This window comes from Tenrec ecaudatus, chromosome 7 (assembly GCF_050624435.1).
Source record: "Tenrec ecaudatus isolate mTenEca1 chromosome 7, mTenEca1.hap1, whole genome shotgun sequence".
Lineage (NCBI taxonomy): Eukaryota > Metazoa > Chordata > Mammalia > Afrosoricida > Tenrecidae > Tenrec > Tenrec ecaudatus.
In genome coordinates this window covers 128926585-128941372 of record NC_134536.1, presented here as the reverse complement: position 1 = coordinate 128941372, position 14788 = coordinate 128926585, and the positions used below count along the sequence as shown (strand labels likewise).

The following is a 14788-nucleotide window of genomic DNA, read 5'->3' as shown; positions in this document are numbered from 1 at the left end:
TGGCCGAGGAGGGCTGGTGTCCAGGGCAGGGGAATGGAGACCGGAGTAGCAGAGTCTGTGCGCACGCTACGCTCTGGCCCCGCAGTCATTGCCTGCCCCATGAGGTTGTGATGGGTGTGCCAGACGCCGGGGCGCGTGGCATTGCTGAGCGCTGGGAACAGCAAGAAAGGCACGTGGCGGTGGTTCTTGGCCTGCTTCTTTGTGTGGCCCTGGCCTCCTCCTTGGTGTCTTGTCCAGGTTGTCCTTTCAGGAGAGGAGAGGGTGACACAGCCCATGTGGAGCAACACAGAGCCCTGCTGGAGCTGCAGGCCGGCCCCGCCCGGCAGGCCTCCCTTCTGTCCTCTGACACCAGTAATTGGGAAGTCCAACCTGGTTACTGTGGTCCTGGGGGCAGGGCTGTCCTTCTCGTGACCGCGTTCTCAGGCCTGGCCACGTGCTTCCATTGCAGCTGAACTCATTGCCCATACGCGATAGGGGCCTCTGAAATGTCATGAAGAAAATGTAATCAAGTGATAATGTTTGTTTGGCTTGTTTCCCACGAGCTTTGCTCTTTTGTGCAACTTTGTATTGTCTTGATTTGATCTAGCCCAGGAAGCAGTGTTTTCTCCTTCTGCAGTTTTAGGATTGTTTGGTTTTGTTTACCTGGAATAGAAACTTTTTCTTAAATTGTTATAGGAAATAAATATAAATATATGTGTGTATCTGCCAAGTCAACGTTTTTCACGAGTACTATTTAGCGATAACAGTTACATTAATCATGTGGTGTAGCTATCACCCATGAGCATTGCCAAATTCCTTGTTTGTTTTTCTTTTCCGCTTTTATCAAAGTAATAACATGTGCGAAGTTCAGAAAGTCACACGGTATTGTTAGGCTTGTCCGGAAAAGAGCTAGCCGCGCACGCCTCACCGCCATGGCAACCACTTCCAGCGCTCAGCTGTTTCCTCTGAGGTTGACTTCTCGATTTCTAAGCAAGATTCTTTGAATTGCTCCCCACCCCCGTCCTTTTTAATTTTTGAAACCTAGATGCCGTCTATTGATTTGTCTTCCATGGAAAATGGAGACCCGGCTCTCATTCCCTCCTTCCCGAAGTCTGCTCAGTTAGAGTAAATTACCACGACAGGGGGCATGCCTTTCCCCAGCGGTGCCATCTAGGCCATAGCATACACAAACCTGATTTTAACTCCATGCTCATTCCACTTATCCATTCTCTTTTCTGTAACAAGGAAGTCTGAAAAAGGCTCACTCACACACACACACAGCTTTATGTGTGTTCAAGATTTTTATTAGGCTGGATTTCTAGTAAGCTGCTGATACATGGGAGTCATTTTGGTTTTCCTTGCCTTTTAACTGAGGAACCGCGCGCGCACACACAGGAAAGTGGTGAGGGGAGGTGCTGCCGTTGAGTGATGCTGGGTGGGTCCGAAGGTCGAATGGCCATTTGGTTGGCCGCTGAGTGGGAGCCGGTCTCTTCAACGTGCTGCTCAGTGATTGTCCACCTCCAGGACTGTAAATCTGTCTGGGAGCAGGCAGCCTCACCCTTCTCCCAAGGAGTAGCTGATGGGTCTGAACTGCCACCTCTGTGGTTACATAATTGGAATGCAAGCTGTTGAAGCTCCCTCCCTCATCTACGTGCATAAGTAAGCCTCAGATCTAGTCACCCTGAAATCAGATAGTACCCACGGTTCCCTGCACTAGCAAGAGGCAGGGAAGCCCCGTTCCTGCTTTCTGTCACCGCCCGTCTGTCCTGTGTGCTCGTGAGTTGGAACGGACACCTGGGGTTCTTGACCCAGGCAGTGGGCATCGCTTTTGAGACATGACTTCCGATCTTCCCTCTCAGGGGACAGCTGGCAGATATCTGGGTGAGCCTGGCCATCGTTGTTTCGAGACAGAGACAGCTGCTCCGTACCCAGGCCGTTACCGCATCGGCTGCCTGGGGCCCAGGTTGAGGCTGGGAGACAGTCTGTTGGAGAGTGAACTCTAACATTTGACTTTGTTTGACCAGCCCCAGCCCCAGCCCCCGGCCTCCAACAAGCGTCCCAGCAATAGCACGCCGCCCCCCACGCAGCTCAGCAAGATCAAGTACTCGGGGGGCCCGCAGATCGTCAAGAAGGAGCGCCGACAGAGCTCCTCCCGCTTCAACCTCAGCAAAAACCGGGAGCTGCAGAAGCTGCCCGCCCTGAAAGGTGCACGGACAGGGAGGCCTGGGGACACGGGACGCTGGGCCGGGGCCATTTTAGAAGGAAAGGCATTGTGGAGGACAAGATGGGGGGCAGTCCCAGGGGAACAGGACCTCAGCAGGGTGGGCTGAGGGCATTGTGATGAAGGAGAACCTGACCGCTGCCCACCGTCCCCCTCCAGATTCGCCAACCCAGGAGCGGGAGGAGCTATTTATCCAGAAACTACGCCAGTGCTGTGTGCTCTTTGACTTTGTGTCAGACCCACTCAGCGACCTCAAGTTCAAGGAGGTGAAGCGCGCCGGGCTCAACGAGATGGTGGAGTACATCACCCACAGCCGAGACGTCGTCACGGAGGCCATCTACCCCGAGGCCGTCACCATGGTGGGAGGCAGGGCAGGGGGCAGGGGCTGTGCGGGCTCCAGAGACGCCCGGGCAGATCACTGACAGGGGCCCCACCCTCAGTTTTCAGTGAACCTCTTCCGGACCCTGCCCCCTTCATCCAATCCCACGGGGGCCGAGTTTGACCCAGAGGAGGATGAGCCCACCCTGGAGGCGGCCTGGCCCCATCTCCAGGTACCAGGCAAGGGCAGGCTGGCCCTGGCCATAGGGAAGCTGGGGGAGAGGGGGGACCCCAACAAGGGGCGTGCCCCAGCCTTGGGGAGACCCCCTAAGCAGAGGCTCCTTCTCACCCCTCCCACCCCCCCCCCCACCCAGCTCGTGTACGAGTTTTTCCTCCGTTTCCTTGAGTCGCCGGATTTCCAGCCAAACATAGCCAAGAAGTACATTGACCAGAAGTTTGTTCTTGCTGTAAGTTCTGCCAGTTCCTGCCCTCCCTCCCTCCACCCTGAAGTCTAGCCCCCGTCCCACCCCCAGCCCCGGCCCGTGTCCTGTCAGCTGCTCTGTCTGCTGACGGTGAATGTGCAGGCCTTCAGTTCTGCCTGGTACAGGGAGATTAGGGGGTTGACAAGACCTACCTTGTGTCCTTAAACGCTGCTCTGGCTGGATTATGTGAACACGGTGCCCTAGTGTGATAGACTGGAGCTGCTTCAGGACCTGCCCCCCAGCCCCGGCGCCCGCCTCACCCACCGTGTCCCCGCCCTCCCAGCTCCTGGACCTCTTTGACAGCGAGGACCCCCGGGAGCGTGACTTCCTCAAGACCATCTTGCATCGAATCTATGGCAAATTCCTGGGGCTCCGGGCCTATATCCGCAGGCAGATTAATCACATCTTCTACAGGTGAGCCAGGCCCCCCTCCCCTGCTGTCCAGGGATGGAGGGTGGGCAGGGACACCAGGGGAACCCCTCTTTCTTCCCCCTCAGGTTCATCTACGAGACGGAACACCACAATGGGATTGCTGAGTTGCTGGAGATCCTGGGCAGGTGAGAGGTGGAATGAGGGCCCAGGTGCACCAGCCCGTGCCCAACCCCCTGGTCCTAGCAAGTGTCCCTTCCTTCCCAGCATCATCAATGGCTTCGCCCTGCCCCTGAAGGAGGAGCACAAGATGTTCCTCATCCGAGTGTTGCTCCCCCTCCACAAGGTCAAGTCCCTGAGTGTCTACCATCCTCAGGTGAACCCTCTTCGGCAGCAGCGGGAGGAGGGAAGGGACAGAGGGGAGAAGGGGTGGGCTAGCACCTTCACTGGCCCTCCCCTTCCCCTTCCCCTGGAGCCCTGGGACCTGGCACCTCACGCCTGTGCTCCCTCACCCTTTCTCAGTTGGCCTACTGCGTGGTCCAGTTCCTGGAGAAGGAGAGCAGTCTCACAGAGCCGGTAACTCCCCTTCTCTGTCCCTGGGCCACCTCTCCCCGTCATCAGCCTCATCCGCCAGTCTGTGCCTATAGAGCAAGGTGCCCTATTGGTGTAGTGTGTATACATGGAACTAACTGCTAACTGCAAGATCAGCTGGGAAAATGATGGGTTTTCAAGTCCCATCACCAGTCCCCGAAACTCATGGGATTGGTCCACCCTGTCCCGCAGGGACATTATAAATCTGAATGGACTCGATGATGGCAGTGCGTTTGGTGTATGAGGGCCTCAGGGGATGTGCACGCACACACAGCAGATCCGAGCCAGAGCAATGGGGTTGGTTAGCGGAGGCCATCAAGGGCGGGTGGCGGAGAGGGCGGGGGGCTAACTACCTCTCCCTCCGTCCAGGTGATCGTGGGGCTCCTCAAGTTCTGGCCCAAGACGCACAGCCCCAAGGAAGTGATGTTCCTGAACGAGCTGGAGGAGATCCTGGACGTCATCGAGCCGTCGGAGTTCAGCAAGGTGATGGACCCTCTCTTCCGCCAGCTTGCCAAGTGTGTCTCCAGCCCCCACTTCCAGGTGAGACTCTGCCAGGCCCGGCCCCGCCCCGCCCCGCCGGCCGGCCTTCCTTGCTGAGCGCCGCCTCTCCCCACCAGGTGGCAGAGCGGGCCCTGTACTACTGGAACAACGAGTACATCATGAGCCTCATCAGCGACAACGCCGCCCGAGTCCTCCCCATCATGTTCCCCGCGCTCTACAGGAACTCCAAGAGCCACTGGAATAAGTAGGGAGCCGGGAGGTGGCCTGGCTTTAGAACCCCTCCGGGTGGGGTCTCAGGTGGGGCTGGTGCCGATGCATACCTTTGAGGGGCCGAGCTAAAAAGATGCCACTGTGAGGTCTCTGGGGTGCCAAACAGCAAGCCGAAGCCCTGGTTGCCCCACTTCCGTGGAGTCGGAGAGGCTGCAGGCCCCCTCACAGGGCTGTGAAGAGGTTTACCTACCATCAGGAAGCTCCCGCAGTCTGTCAGGCTTAGAGAGGGGGAGGTGGTAGGAAGGACAGAGGCCCTGGAACCCTGAAATACTAATCTTCAGTCACAAGCAAACCGATTTGGCAACAAAGGTGCCCAAGCCAGCAGAGGCTGGTGAGCTGCAGCAGACTCCCTGTAGGAGAGAGCAAATGGGGTGCTGGCTCTGAGGGCCGGCCCTGGCCACCGGCACCTCTCCTTTGTCTGTGGCTGCAGGACCATCCACGGACTCATCTACAATGCCCTCAAACTGTTTATGGAGATGAACCAGAAGCTTTTTGACGACTGTACTCAGCAGTACAAGGCAGAGAAGCAGAAGTGAGTATCTTGTTCTGGGGGGGAGGGGGACACACACACACACACCTTTGACGCCCGGTTCCCTTTGCACCTCTCAAGCCCACCGGCCCAACTTTGCTCTTGGTCCTGTCCCGCAGGGGCCGGTTCCGAATAAAGGAGAGAGAAGAGATGTGGCACAAGATCGAGGAGCTGGCCCGGCTAAACCCCCAGGTGAGGCTTCCCAGGGCAGGCCGAGGAGGAACGTGAGCTGAGCATTTGCACCAACCTCTGATGGGGTGCTCCCACCTGTCTGTGCCTCCCCTCCCCACAGTACCCCATGTTCCGAGCTCCGCCACCACTGCCCCCCGTGTACTCGATGGAGACGGAGACCCCCACGGCAGAGGACATCCAGCTTCTGAAGAGGACGGTGGAGACAGAGGCCGTGCAGGTGGGAGGGAGGGAGGGAGTGCTGGGCTGGGAGGGGCAGGAATTAACTATAGCTCTGGCAGACAAGCAGAGCCAAAGACCTTAAAGGGGAGAATAGAATCGGGCGGCAGCTGGTCGCATTCCTTTGTCCCCCCCTCTAGATGCTGAAGGACATGAAGAAGGAGAAGGTACTGCTCCGGCGGAAGTCAGAGCTGCCCCAGGACGTGTACACCATCAAGGCTCTGGAGGCGCACAAACGGGCCGAGGAGTTCCTAACTGCCAGCCAGGAGGCTCTCTGACCCCTCACTTGCTCGCCGCAGGGCCATAGCCTGTTCAGCCCTGGCCCTCCACCCTCTGCTCCCTGTTGGCTGACTGGGGGCAAGGCAGTGCCTCTTTAGCTACTCTGGGGGTGGGGATGCAGACCCTTAAAGCAGGGGTGCTCACAGGGTGGTCCCCTTCTTCCCCACATGTGTTCATCCCTCCCTGTGGACAGTGCAGATAGGCTGGGCTCCCCAACGCTCAGACCACATGGGGATCCCTCACCCCCTCCTGCTCACCTCACAGCTGCCTGAGGCTGCTCTGAGAACACAGGAATACACATGCCCCCCCCTCTTCCCATTGTCCTCATCTGAGCTCCGCCATCTGCCTTCTTCCTTGCCTGCAGAGGCGGGTAGGGGGCAACTTCTCACCAAAGTTACATTGAGCCCCAGTCACTCCTGGAGAGTAGCTGGAGGGGGAGGCCCAACCCACACAGCACAACTAAGCCCCCTGCCTCAGCGGTGTGCAGGCCAAGCGGGCCCTATTATTTCCTCTGTCCCCCACCTGATGGAGACGGCATTGTGGGGCGGTCATAGGAAAATAAAATACGGGCTATGGACAGTTTAAGTGCTGAACACGGGCCCAGACTGACTACAGGGTGGGAATGGACACACACCCCCTGTGTGCTCCCTCCAAGTGGCAGCAGTCCCAGGATCACAGACAAGGATGGGGCTGCCCTGGAGCTGACTGCTTTCCAGTGCTCTTGGAACAAGCTGGGAGGGAGCAGCGCCCCAAGCATGGCTCCTCCAGCACCTATTTATTTCCTTGTTTGTGCTGATGTTAGGCAAGCCCTAGTGAGGGCCCCTGTCCAGCACCTTGGAGGGGGCGGTAAGGAGGGCAGGACCCAGGCCGGGGGGTGGGGCACCGGCATGCACCTCTTGGCTGTGTACATAGGGTGCTTTATTCTCCACAGAGCGATACATGCTAAGGCGGGTTGGGCTTGAGCCGAGGTCCCCAAATGTACAGAACTGAATAAAGTGGGTCTCTGAGAAGTCTTGATTTGCCTTGATGTGGAAAGAGATGAAGCAGATGGAGATGGACGTGAAAACCAGGGATGTGTTCGTTCAGTCCTGGCCCAGAATGCAGGGCCCTGGAGGCAGCTCTTGCTGTTGTGATCACTTCCAGGCCGGGGCCGTCTGCCGGGCTTGGAGAGCCTTCTGTACCACATCTTCCCACTGAGCGTCCGAGATCTCCCGAGCCCAGGCGGGCACCCCTGGCGCAGGCAGACTTATCCCGGCCATTGTCCTTTTCACCAGTTCTATGTGTTCTGAAATCACAGCCAGCGGGACAGACACGGTCAGCCCCCAGTCCTTGGGCTGGGGAAGCCATCAACTTCATCTTGTGAATGCTAGGCAAACTTGTCCCTTCCCTCCGGACTCGGGGAAAACGGCCTTTCACTTAAGATTTCTGAGCGCTGCAAAGTCTTGGGTTATAAACTACTCTTTTAGGCACAGCCTTCCTCTCTAGCTCGGCCCTGCTGGCTCTGCTAGGCCCTTTCCTTGGTAATGAAGCAGACATTGAAAGGATGCTCTCTTACCTGGGTCCATGGGGATGGAGCTGTGACTGCTCAAGCCTGTGGCCCCCTCCTCTTCATCCTCACTCTCTGGCGGAGGGTCTGGCAGATGCAGCCCCAGGGCCTGGGAGCCCAGAGAGAAGGCAGCGGCAGGTCAGCCCTGAAAGGGCTTCCGACTTCACCTGCTCAGATACATTTCCATGCGCCCCGCCCCCAATACCTGGATCCGCTCCTGGATGTCAGCAACGGCGTCCTCACCATCGCCCACAGGTGCCATCTCTGTTTCCTCTGGTTCAGGATCTTGATTGAGAGGTTGGTAGGAGTAGCCGGCGGGGCCTGCCCCCAATTCCTCAGGCTCTTCCTCGTGCTCCTCGCTGCTCCAATCCCCGGTGCCTTCTGCCGGGCCCACGTGAGGCCCCAGTTCCTCAGTATGATTCGGGAAGATGCGTTCTGGGCCCATGGTGTCTCCCCCTAGAACGGCTGCTGCCATCCGGGGCAGGGGCTGAAGGAACAGGAAGGCGTAGGAAGGATTCGAATGTTAACTTGGCCCACCTTCACCTCCTGACGACCTTTGCTGGGTTCATGAAATGTCCCTAAGGTTTGGGGTTCCCAACGCCCCAGGCTCTCCCTAGCACCTCCCTCCTCTTAAGGTAGCCTTGCCGCAGCAACTCCTAAATAACCAGCCCGGGTCCACGGTCCCCGCTCGCGCCGCCGTGATGGAAGCATAATACTGGGCAGGCAGACGGACTCCCCTGGGCAAGGGCGTCCCCGCCCTCTTCTCCCCTCCTCTCAACCGCCTGACGGCGGCTCCTCAGCCCCCAGGGGATCCCCGCAAGTGGACCCCAGCTGTGGGGTCTCCCGTCCTCCGACCCCGCGAATCCCCGGAGATAGGGTTTACGCGAGCCTCACCCGCTGTGAGCCCCCGGTGGCACCCGCACTTTCACTTCCGGCCCAACAGGACGTGCTAGGGCGCCGGGTCCTCCAGCCCCGCCTCCAGCTCCTGATTGACGTGCGCACAGACCGGCAGTCGGCCTTTTGCCCCGCCTCCGTCACGCCCGGACGGTACAACAAAGGACTACATTACCCAAGAGCCCTCACGGTCAGGATGCAAATTTGGACATGCGCCAAAAAAAATCTTCCCTCCGGTTCCAGGCCTGTCTTCAACCCCTCTAATTCCACCCCGCCTCACCGGAAGCCCGTGGACTACAAATCCCAGGAGGCCTCGGGGACTTGGCTCCGACTGCACGTGCGCGTACAGCTGCTCTGGGAAAGGACCGAATCTGGCTGTGTTTACCTCGTTGGCCAGCAAGTCGTCGGTTGGCGGGCAACGGGTTCTAGGCTGCAGGCAGCGCGAGGACTCGCGGCCCCGCCCCGGCCCGGCCTGGCAGGTAGCGCAGGACGAGTTGAAGGGCAAGGAAGAATTGGGAGAGCTGGGGCGTTTAGGGTTGAAGCGGTGGGGGAGGGGCGTGCGTCTGATGGGCGGGGGGTGGGGTGGGTTGTTGATGGGAGAGTGGTGATGGGGGAGAAAGGCTGGGAGGAGGAGGATGGGGCAACAGCCGGGAGAGGCCGGGTGAGCGCTGGGGGCTCTGGAGGGAACGGGAGGAGCACGGGGGAGCGGAGCATAAAGGAAGGCGCTGGCGGCGTGGGGGAGGGGAGGCTGATGGTCGGAAGAGGCCGGGCCGCTGGATTCCCGGGGACTACGCCTGGCCGAAAGGGCTCCTGAATGGCCTTAGCTCCTCTACTCGGAGGTGGGAAACTGGAGGCCTGCAGGGTGGAGCTTGAGTGGTGGGAGGAAAGGAGAAAACGGCTAAGCTCTCAGGAGATCAAGGAGGTCCAGGAACGGAGAGCGAAAGTTGCGAGAGACGGGGAGGTGGGGGGGGGGGCGTAGGGACCGGAAGGAAATGGAAGCTTGGGAATTGCGGCAGCGATGGAGGACGGGGGAGCCCCTGGGCCTCGTTTTTTCGGGGACTTGATTTGCCTCATGGAGAAACTAAGGTCCTTTGGCTGGGATTGCCCGCCTCTTCCCTTCTTGAGGCTAGATGGAAGATGTTTTGGATGGAGCGGGGAGAGAGGCTTTCTACTGGGGCTGTTTCCAGTGGAACCCAGGGGCTATTTAAAGCTCGCAGTGAGGGTTGGGGGAGGTTGGGTGGCTGGGGTTGGCAAAGCTAGCTGAAGGCTGCCTGCTTCTCTTTCCTGCAAGGGGCCTCCCTCATTTGAGCTTTCTCTGTGCCTGCTGTTGGGCCTGGCTCTTCCTGCTGCCAAGACTTCTTGAACAAGGAGCAGATGATCCACCCAAACCCAGCAGGTGCCTGCCGCCCAGCAAGGGCAGTGCCAGGTTGCAAGAGGATATGCCGTGCCAGGGAGCCCTCAGACATATCCATTATTCCTCAGATGGCAGGTTCTCTTGAGAGGAGACTTGCCTTCCTCAGAAACATCCTTGTGTGTTCTTCTCCTGCCCAGTGCACACGGCCACCCCATGCCCTTTCACAAACCCAGTGGGAGGCCAGCTTGTTTCACAGTGCCACCAGAGCAGGTGTGGGGAAGTGACAAGAGGAGAGAAGCCCGCTTCTCCCTGCTCATCCCCATATGGTGCATACCTTTCTGGCTTACGTTCCTGATCTGGGCAGTACGCCAGGCCATGCACAGCCAGCCAGACGTGAAAGGGACTTCTCCCGCCTGAAGGGAACTCTGGGTGACCTCAAGGACAACAGCCTGGCCACTTGTTAGAGTTCCCATGTGGAGGGGCTAGACATTCATGCTCACCTGAAAGGTCCCCCTGCTGGCTCAGCCATACCCTGTCCTGGGTCAGGGGGCTGGCCCCCCGTCGTAGCCTGAAAAGTTTTGGGCTTGGGAGCACCCGTAGCAGTGGGGCTGGCCAGGCTATTAATAGCAGTGGGTATTTTGAGATCTCGCTCCACACCTTAAAGAGCACAGGGATTCTTAGAGAGGTGAGCAGAGCAGAGAGAGAACCTGCCTGGCAGGAGAAAGGGGTAGTGGAGCTTCTGTGTAGGCAGCAGTAGGGTGGAGCCCTCTTGTTAGGGGGCCACCACCCCGAGTCCTTGGTGAGCTGATCTGGAGCAGGCAAGCAATCAGGTCAGCAGGGCCCCACCCCCTTGCTGCTGGAGGACAGGGCTAGCACTCACTGCCTAGCCTCAGTCACTCACCTGGGGCAAGACGAGCCACCTGGCTGGTAACTAGTGTCCCTACAAAGGGGTGGTGCTGGAGGGCTACCAGGGCCGGCTGGGGCTGGGAAGAGTCACAGTGAGCCGGGCAGAGGCAGAGCCTGAGGAGCTCACGTCCCGGACTTCTGTGCAGGTAGCAGAGGCAGCAGGCCGTGCCGGGGGGGCATGTTGCAGTGAGCAGCGGCCCAGGGGATGTTACGGTGGACAGTGCACCTGGAGGGCGGGCCCCGCAGAGTGAACCATGCGGCAGTGGCTGTTGGGCACCGGGTCTACTCCTTCGGGGGTTACTGCTCCGGTGAAGACTATGAGACGCTGCGTCAGATCGATGTGCATATTTTCAATGCAGGTGAGCCAGTGGGGGTGGGGGAAAGACTGGAGGGGTGGTTTCACAGTGGTGCCCGTGGCCGGGGAGCTGGAAAAGCAAACGCTGGCTTGGGGAAAGGTGGACCGGCTGGAGGGAGGTTCTCTGGGCTGAGCTAAACTGTGCCCACAGTGTCCCTGCGTTGGACAAAGCTGCCCCCCGTGAGGCCTGCCTCGAGAGGAACGGTTCCCGTGGTACCGTACATGCGATATGGACACTCAACGGTCTTCATCGATGACACGGTCTTCCTATGGGGTGGGCGGAATGACACTGAGGGGGCCTGCAACGTGCTCTATGCCTTTGACGTCAGTGAGTATGGCCTTGGGTGGCTGTAGAGTGTTCCCCAGCCCCCCTCCCCCCGCAGTACTTAGAAGGGAGCGCCCAAGGTTGTTGACCTCGCTATCTTCTCACCCCCTCAGATACTCACAAGTGGTCAACACCACGAGTGTCGGGCACGGTTCCTGGGGCCCGGGATGGACACTCGGCCTGTGTCCTGGGCAAGACTATGTACATATTTGGGGGCTACGAGCAGCTGGTAGGTCTGGGAAGGAGATCCAGGCTTTGGGGGTGTTTGTTAGCAAAGGGGAAGGGGGAGTGGAGGCTGACCGGGTGGTGAGTTCTGAAGGGAGGGATGGAGGACAGGGAGTAACCCTAGGCCCCTTCCCATATCCTTTCCTCCGCTCCCGCTTGCCCCCCCCTCCCCCCAGGCGGACTGTTTCTCCAATGACATTCACAAGTTGGACACCAGTACCATGATATGGACCCTTATCTGTACCAAGGTTAGTCCTTCCCTCGGTCCCTCAGCTCCTGGTCCACCCAAATGCTCCGCAACTCTCCTCCCTGCTGACCCTCCCCGCCTGCTCTCTGCCCCTGTCCAGGGCAACCCTGCACGCTGGAGGGACTTCCACTCAGCCACCATGCTGGGCAGCCACATGTACGTCTTCGGGGGTCGCGCCGACCGCTTTGGGCCCTTCCACTCCAACAATGAGATTTACTGCAACCGCATCCGCGTCTTTGACACCAGGACCGAGGCCTGGCTGGACTGTCCACCCACGCCAGTGCTGCCCGAGGGTCGCCGGAGCCACTCGGCCTGTGAGTGTCAGCCAGACTGCTGCTGAGCCCCCTCTCCACCCACTCTTCTCACAGTCTTGCGTTTCTCCTTCCCGCTAGTTGGCTACAATGGGGAGCTGTACATCTTTGGGGGTTACAATGCAAGACTGAACCGGCATTTCCACGACCTCTGGAAGTTTAACCCAGGTGAGGAGCACTGCCTTTGGGGGCGAGCAGGAGCAGAGAACAGTCCAGGGAGATGAGGGGCCAGGGACTGGGTGGGTATCGAGTCCCCTTTATTCTGTACAAATGTGTTTAGTGTCCTTTACCTGGAAGAAGATTGAACCGAAGGGCAAGGGGCCATGCCCCCGCCGGCGCCAGTGCTGCTGTATTGTCGGTGACAAGATTGTCCTCTTTGGGGGTACCAGGTAAGGAAGTTCCTGTTCCTCCGACTCACATGGGAGGGGAGCTATCGGAGCAAGAGGGTCATGTGGGTGGTGGTCCCCCTTTAGCTCCCTTTCGGTCCCCACAGCCCGTCCCCTGAGGAAGGCCTAGGTGATGAATTTGACCTCATAGATCATTCGGACTTACACATTTTGGACTTCAGTAAGTACGCTTATTTCCAAATGTTCCTGCCATTGGGTCCCTCTCTTGAAGGTGGTGACATGTGGGACAGGGTCCTTTGCTGGTTTTAACCATCTCCCACTTCTCCCTCCTCCCTTCAATAAGGCCCTAGTCTGAAGACCCTGTGCAAACTGGCCGTGATTCAGTATAACCTGGACCAGTCCTGTTTGCCTCACGACATCAGGTACGGGAAGCACGAGCTGGTTGGGGACTGGCGGGGCAGTGTGGTCTCCATTGGGATTCTGCTGGGAGTGTAGTTGCTTGTGGGAATGAGTGGGAAGGAGATGAAGGGACCCCATCAAATAAGAAAGCTGTTAGCTGGTGAATTCCAGGTGCCCCTCCATGTCCCCACGAGCAGAGGACATTCCTGTGAAGCCTTTCATAAACTGAAATAGGGCAGAAAGCAAAGCAACTACTCCCATTCATTGTACGGGACAAGGATTTGAACCTTCTGAGACCCGCAAAAGAACCTACCAAGTCATACCAGATAAAACGCAGAGCCTAAAGTAGCTCCAACACACAGCGTTCACAGGCACATTGCACAGTTCCGGGGCCCTGGAGCCCAGTTTGCCCCCGAGAAACGATCCTGACGATGTCACTCTGGGCCTGGGGGTGCCAGGGGTGCTATGGAACACTGATTTGCTTTTTGCCTTTTTCATAAAAGCATAAATCCTCCATGGATGTCGCTTGGTTTGCAAAAACAGGGTCTTTGTAAATGCTCAGTGACATAAAGCAGACTTTAGGAAAGAGCGGGGACACCGGCATATTACAAAACAAGATAAACCATAGACCAAGCACAAGGAGCATCACATCCTGAGATACAGATTTAATGGACCTGCTTTTGTTAGGAATTAACTGTGAAGGTCTGACTGGATCTTAGAATTTAGCTAAAATTTTCCCTAAACTTAGCTTCCCATTGAATTCCATTCTTGGGTCCAAATCAAATCGAGCACTAAAAATGTGCATGTTGTGTAATCGTGTCTGCTGAATCATCACATCACGGTAGCTCCAGGCCTCAGGGTCAGTGTGATGAGAAGGGAGGGTGTAGGGGGTCTGAGCCAGGCCTTAGGGTACGAGTTATGAGAAGACAAGGCAGTCAGTGGGGTGAGGTTGGAGAGGCTGCTTGTGCCTGGTGGGCCCTGAGGAGAAGCAGGCAAAGCTAGGTTGGGAAGTGGAGATGGTTTTTCAAGGGCCTGTCCCCAGGTGCTTGGGTACAGGAACACATCACATACATAAACATCAGCAGGAAATCCGCACAGATTCGGGGGTGGAAGAGTGGGTGGTATTGGATTTGGCGTGGTGGGTGGGGTCTGATTGCTAAACCTAGTGGGACTCCCACTTAGGAGGTGGCAGCTCTGGGGTTTGAACCTTTCCAGGTGGTGAGAAGACTGGTGGAAAGCAGTTCTGGGCTAAGGGGGTGGGGATTCTCCGTTCTCTGGCCCTTTCTGCCCTTAACTGCTGGCTTTCCAGGTGGGAGCTGAATGCCATGACCACCAACAGCAATATCAGTCGCCCCATCGTCTCCTCCCATGGGTAGGCAGATGCCTCCACCACCGCCTCCCCTCCTGAGCCTGCTGTTGTCCTCACTGCCCTGCCCCCGCCTTTCTCGCACCTGCCTGCCCCTTTGGACCCCCAGACTATATACCTCCACATGGAGTTGGACTAGAGGTGTGTTCTGTGCTGTGAACTCAGTGGGAAGTTGGGGGTGGGGGAGGGCTAGGTCTCTTCCCCTTTGGGGCCAAAGGCCCCTTCCCCTTGGTGCTCTGTCCCATCCACTTCGCTACCCCCCCTACCCCGTTCCTGGGTCTGTGCGCTGCCCCAGGCCAACTAGGCTCTGCTTGAAGGGGAAGGGAATGGGGAGAAGAGAGGCGGCCACCAGTGTCGGAGCCTCCCACCTTCCTGCGTCCACCTCCCCCACACCCCCCCATTGAGCCCAGAGGAGTTGCAGCTGGTGGCAAGCAGCAGCCATCTCCCCCACCTGGGGAAGCGGGGACCAGCAGATAATCCACCCCTCCCTGCCTGCGCTGGAGCTGTGCCCTGAAGCTCAGCCAGCTCGGATTTTATAAGTTAAAAATTAAAACCTCAAAACGTGT

The 14788-nt window shown here is 58.1% G+C and overlaps 3 protein-coding genes across 8 annotated transcripts in view; 2 read left to right on the top strand and 1 right to left on the bottom strand.

Annotated features, from left to right (window-relative positions):
* The window catches only part of PPP2R5D (protein phosphatase 2 regulatory subunit B'delta), a 21443-nt gene extending 14470 nt beyond the window's left edge, over positions 1 to 6973 (top strand). The window contains exons 3-16 of the mRNA XM_075555076.1: positions 2004 to 2184; positions 2360 to 2559; positions 2641 to 2751; positions 2893 to 2985; positions 3284 to 3414; positions 3498 to 3557; positions 3637 to 3745; positions 3892 to 3945; positions 4330 to 4500; positions 4578 to 4705; positions 5162 to 5263; positions 5380 to 5452; positions 5553 to 5669; positions 5809 to 6973. Coding sequence (XP_075411191.1) covers positions 2004 to 2184; positions 2360 to 2559; positions 2641 to 2751; positions 2893 to 2985; positions 3284 to 3414; positions 3498 to 3557; positions 3637 to 3745; positions 3892 to 3945; positions 4330 to 4500; positions 4578 to 4705; positions 5162 to 5263; positions 5380 to 5452; positions 5553 to 5669; positions 5809 to 5946 — 1668 coding nt within the window. The 3' untranslated portion in view covers positions 5947 to 6973. The remainder of the gene's footprint in view (positions 1 to 2003; positions 2185 to 2359; positions 2560 to 2640; positions 2752 to 2892; positions 2986 to 3283; positions 3415 to 3497; positions 3558 to 3636; positions 3746 to 3891; positions 3946 to 4329; positions 4501 to 4577; positions 4706 to 5161; positions 5264 to 5379; positions 5453 to 5552; positions 5670 to 5808) is intronic.
* On the bottom strand, positions 6844 to 8922 carry MEA1 (male-enhanced antigen 1). Of its 2 annotated transcripts, none has more exons than XM_075555085.1 (4): positions 8773 to 8922; positions 7699 to 7980; positions 7503 to 7602; positions 6844 to 7232 (listed from the first exon to the last, which is right to left on the bottom strand). In XM_075555085.1, the coding sequence occupies exons 2-4, from the start codon at positions 7966 to 7968 to the stop codon at positions 7081 to 7083; spliced, it is 522 nt and encodes a 173-aa protein (XP_075411200.1). In that variant the 5' UTR covers positions 7969 to 7980; positions 8773 to 8922; the 3' UTR covers positions 6844 to 7080. The 2 variants fall into 2 exon arrangements, with proteins under 2 accessions (XP_075411200.1, XP_075411199.1); XM_075555084.1 differs by lacking the exon at positions 8773 to 8922 and adding an exon at positions 8388 to 8470.
* On the top strand, positions 8711 to 14788 carry KLHDC3 (kelch domain containing 3). 5 transcript variants are annotated; one of them, XM_075555079.1, is made up of 12 exons: positions 8731 to 8866; positions 9679 to 9783; positions 10794 to 11006; positions 11154 to 11330; positions 11441 to 11556; positions 11729 to 11800; positions 11900 to 12113; positions 12192 to 12278; positions 12391 to 12499; positions 12604 to 12677; positions 12801 to 12879; positions 14166 to 14788. In XM_075555079.1, exons 3-12 carry the CDS (start codon positions 10853 to 10855, stop codon positions 14230 to 14232), a joined length of 1149 nt encoding a protein of 382 aa, XP_075411194.1. In that variant the 5' UTR covers positions 8731 to 8866; positions 9679 to 9783; positions 10794 to 10852; the 3' UTR covers positions 14233 to 14788. The 5 variants fall into 5 exon arrangements, with proteins under 5 accessions (XP_075411192.1, XP_075411197.1, XP_075411194.1 ...); XM_075555077.1 differs by lacking the exon at positions 9679 to 9783 and having other exon boundaries at positions 8711 to 8866; XM_075555082.1 differs by lacking the exons at positions 9679 to 9783; positions 14166 to 14788 and adding an exon at positions 13028 to 13975 and having other exon boundaries at positions 8711 to 8866.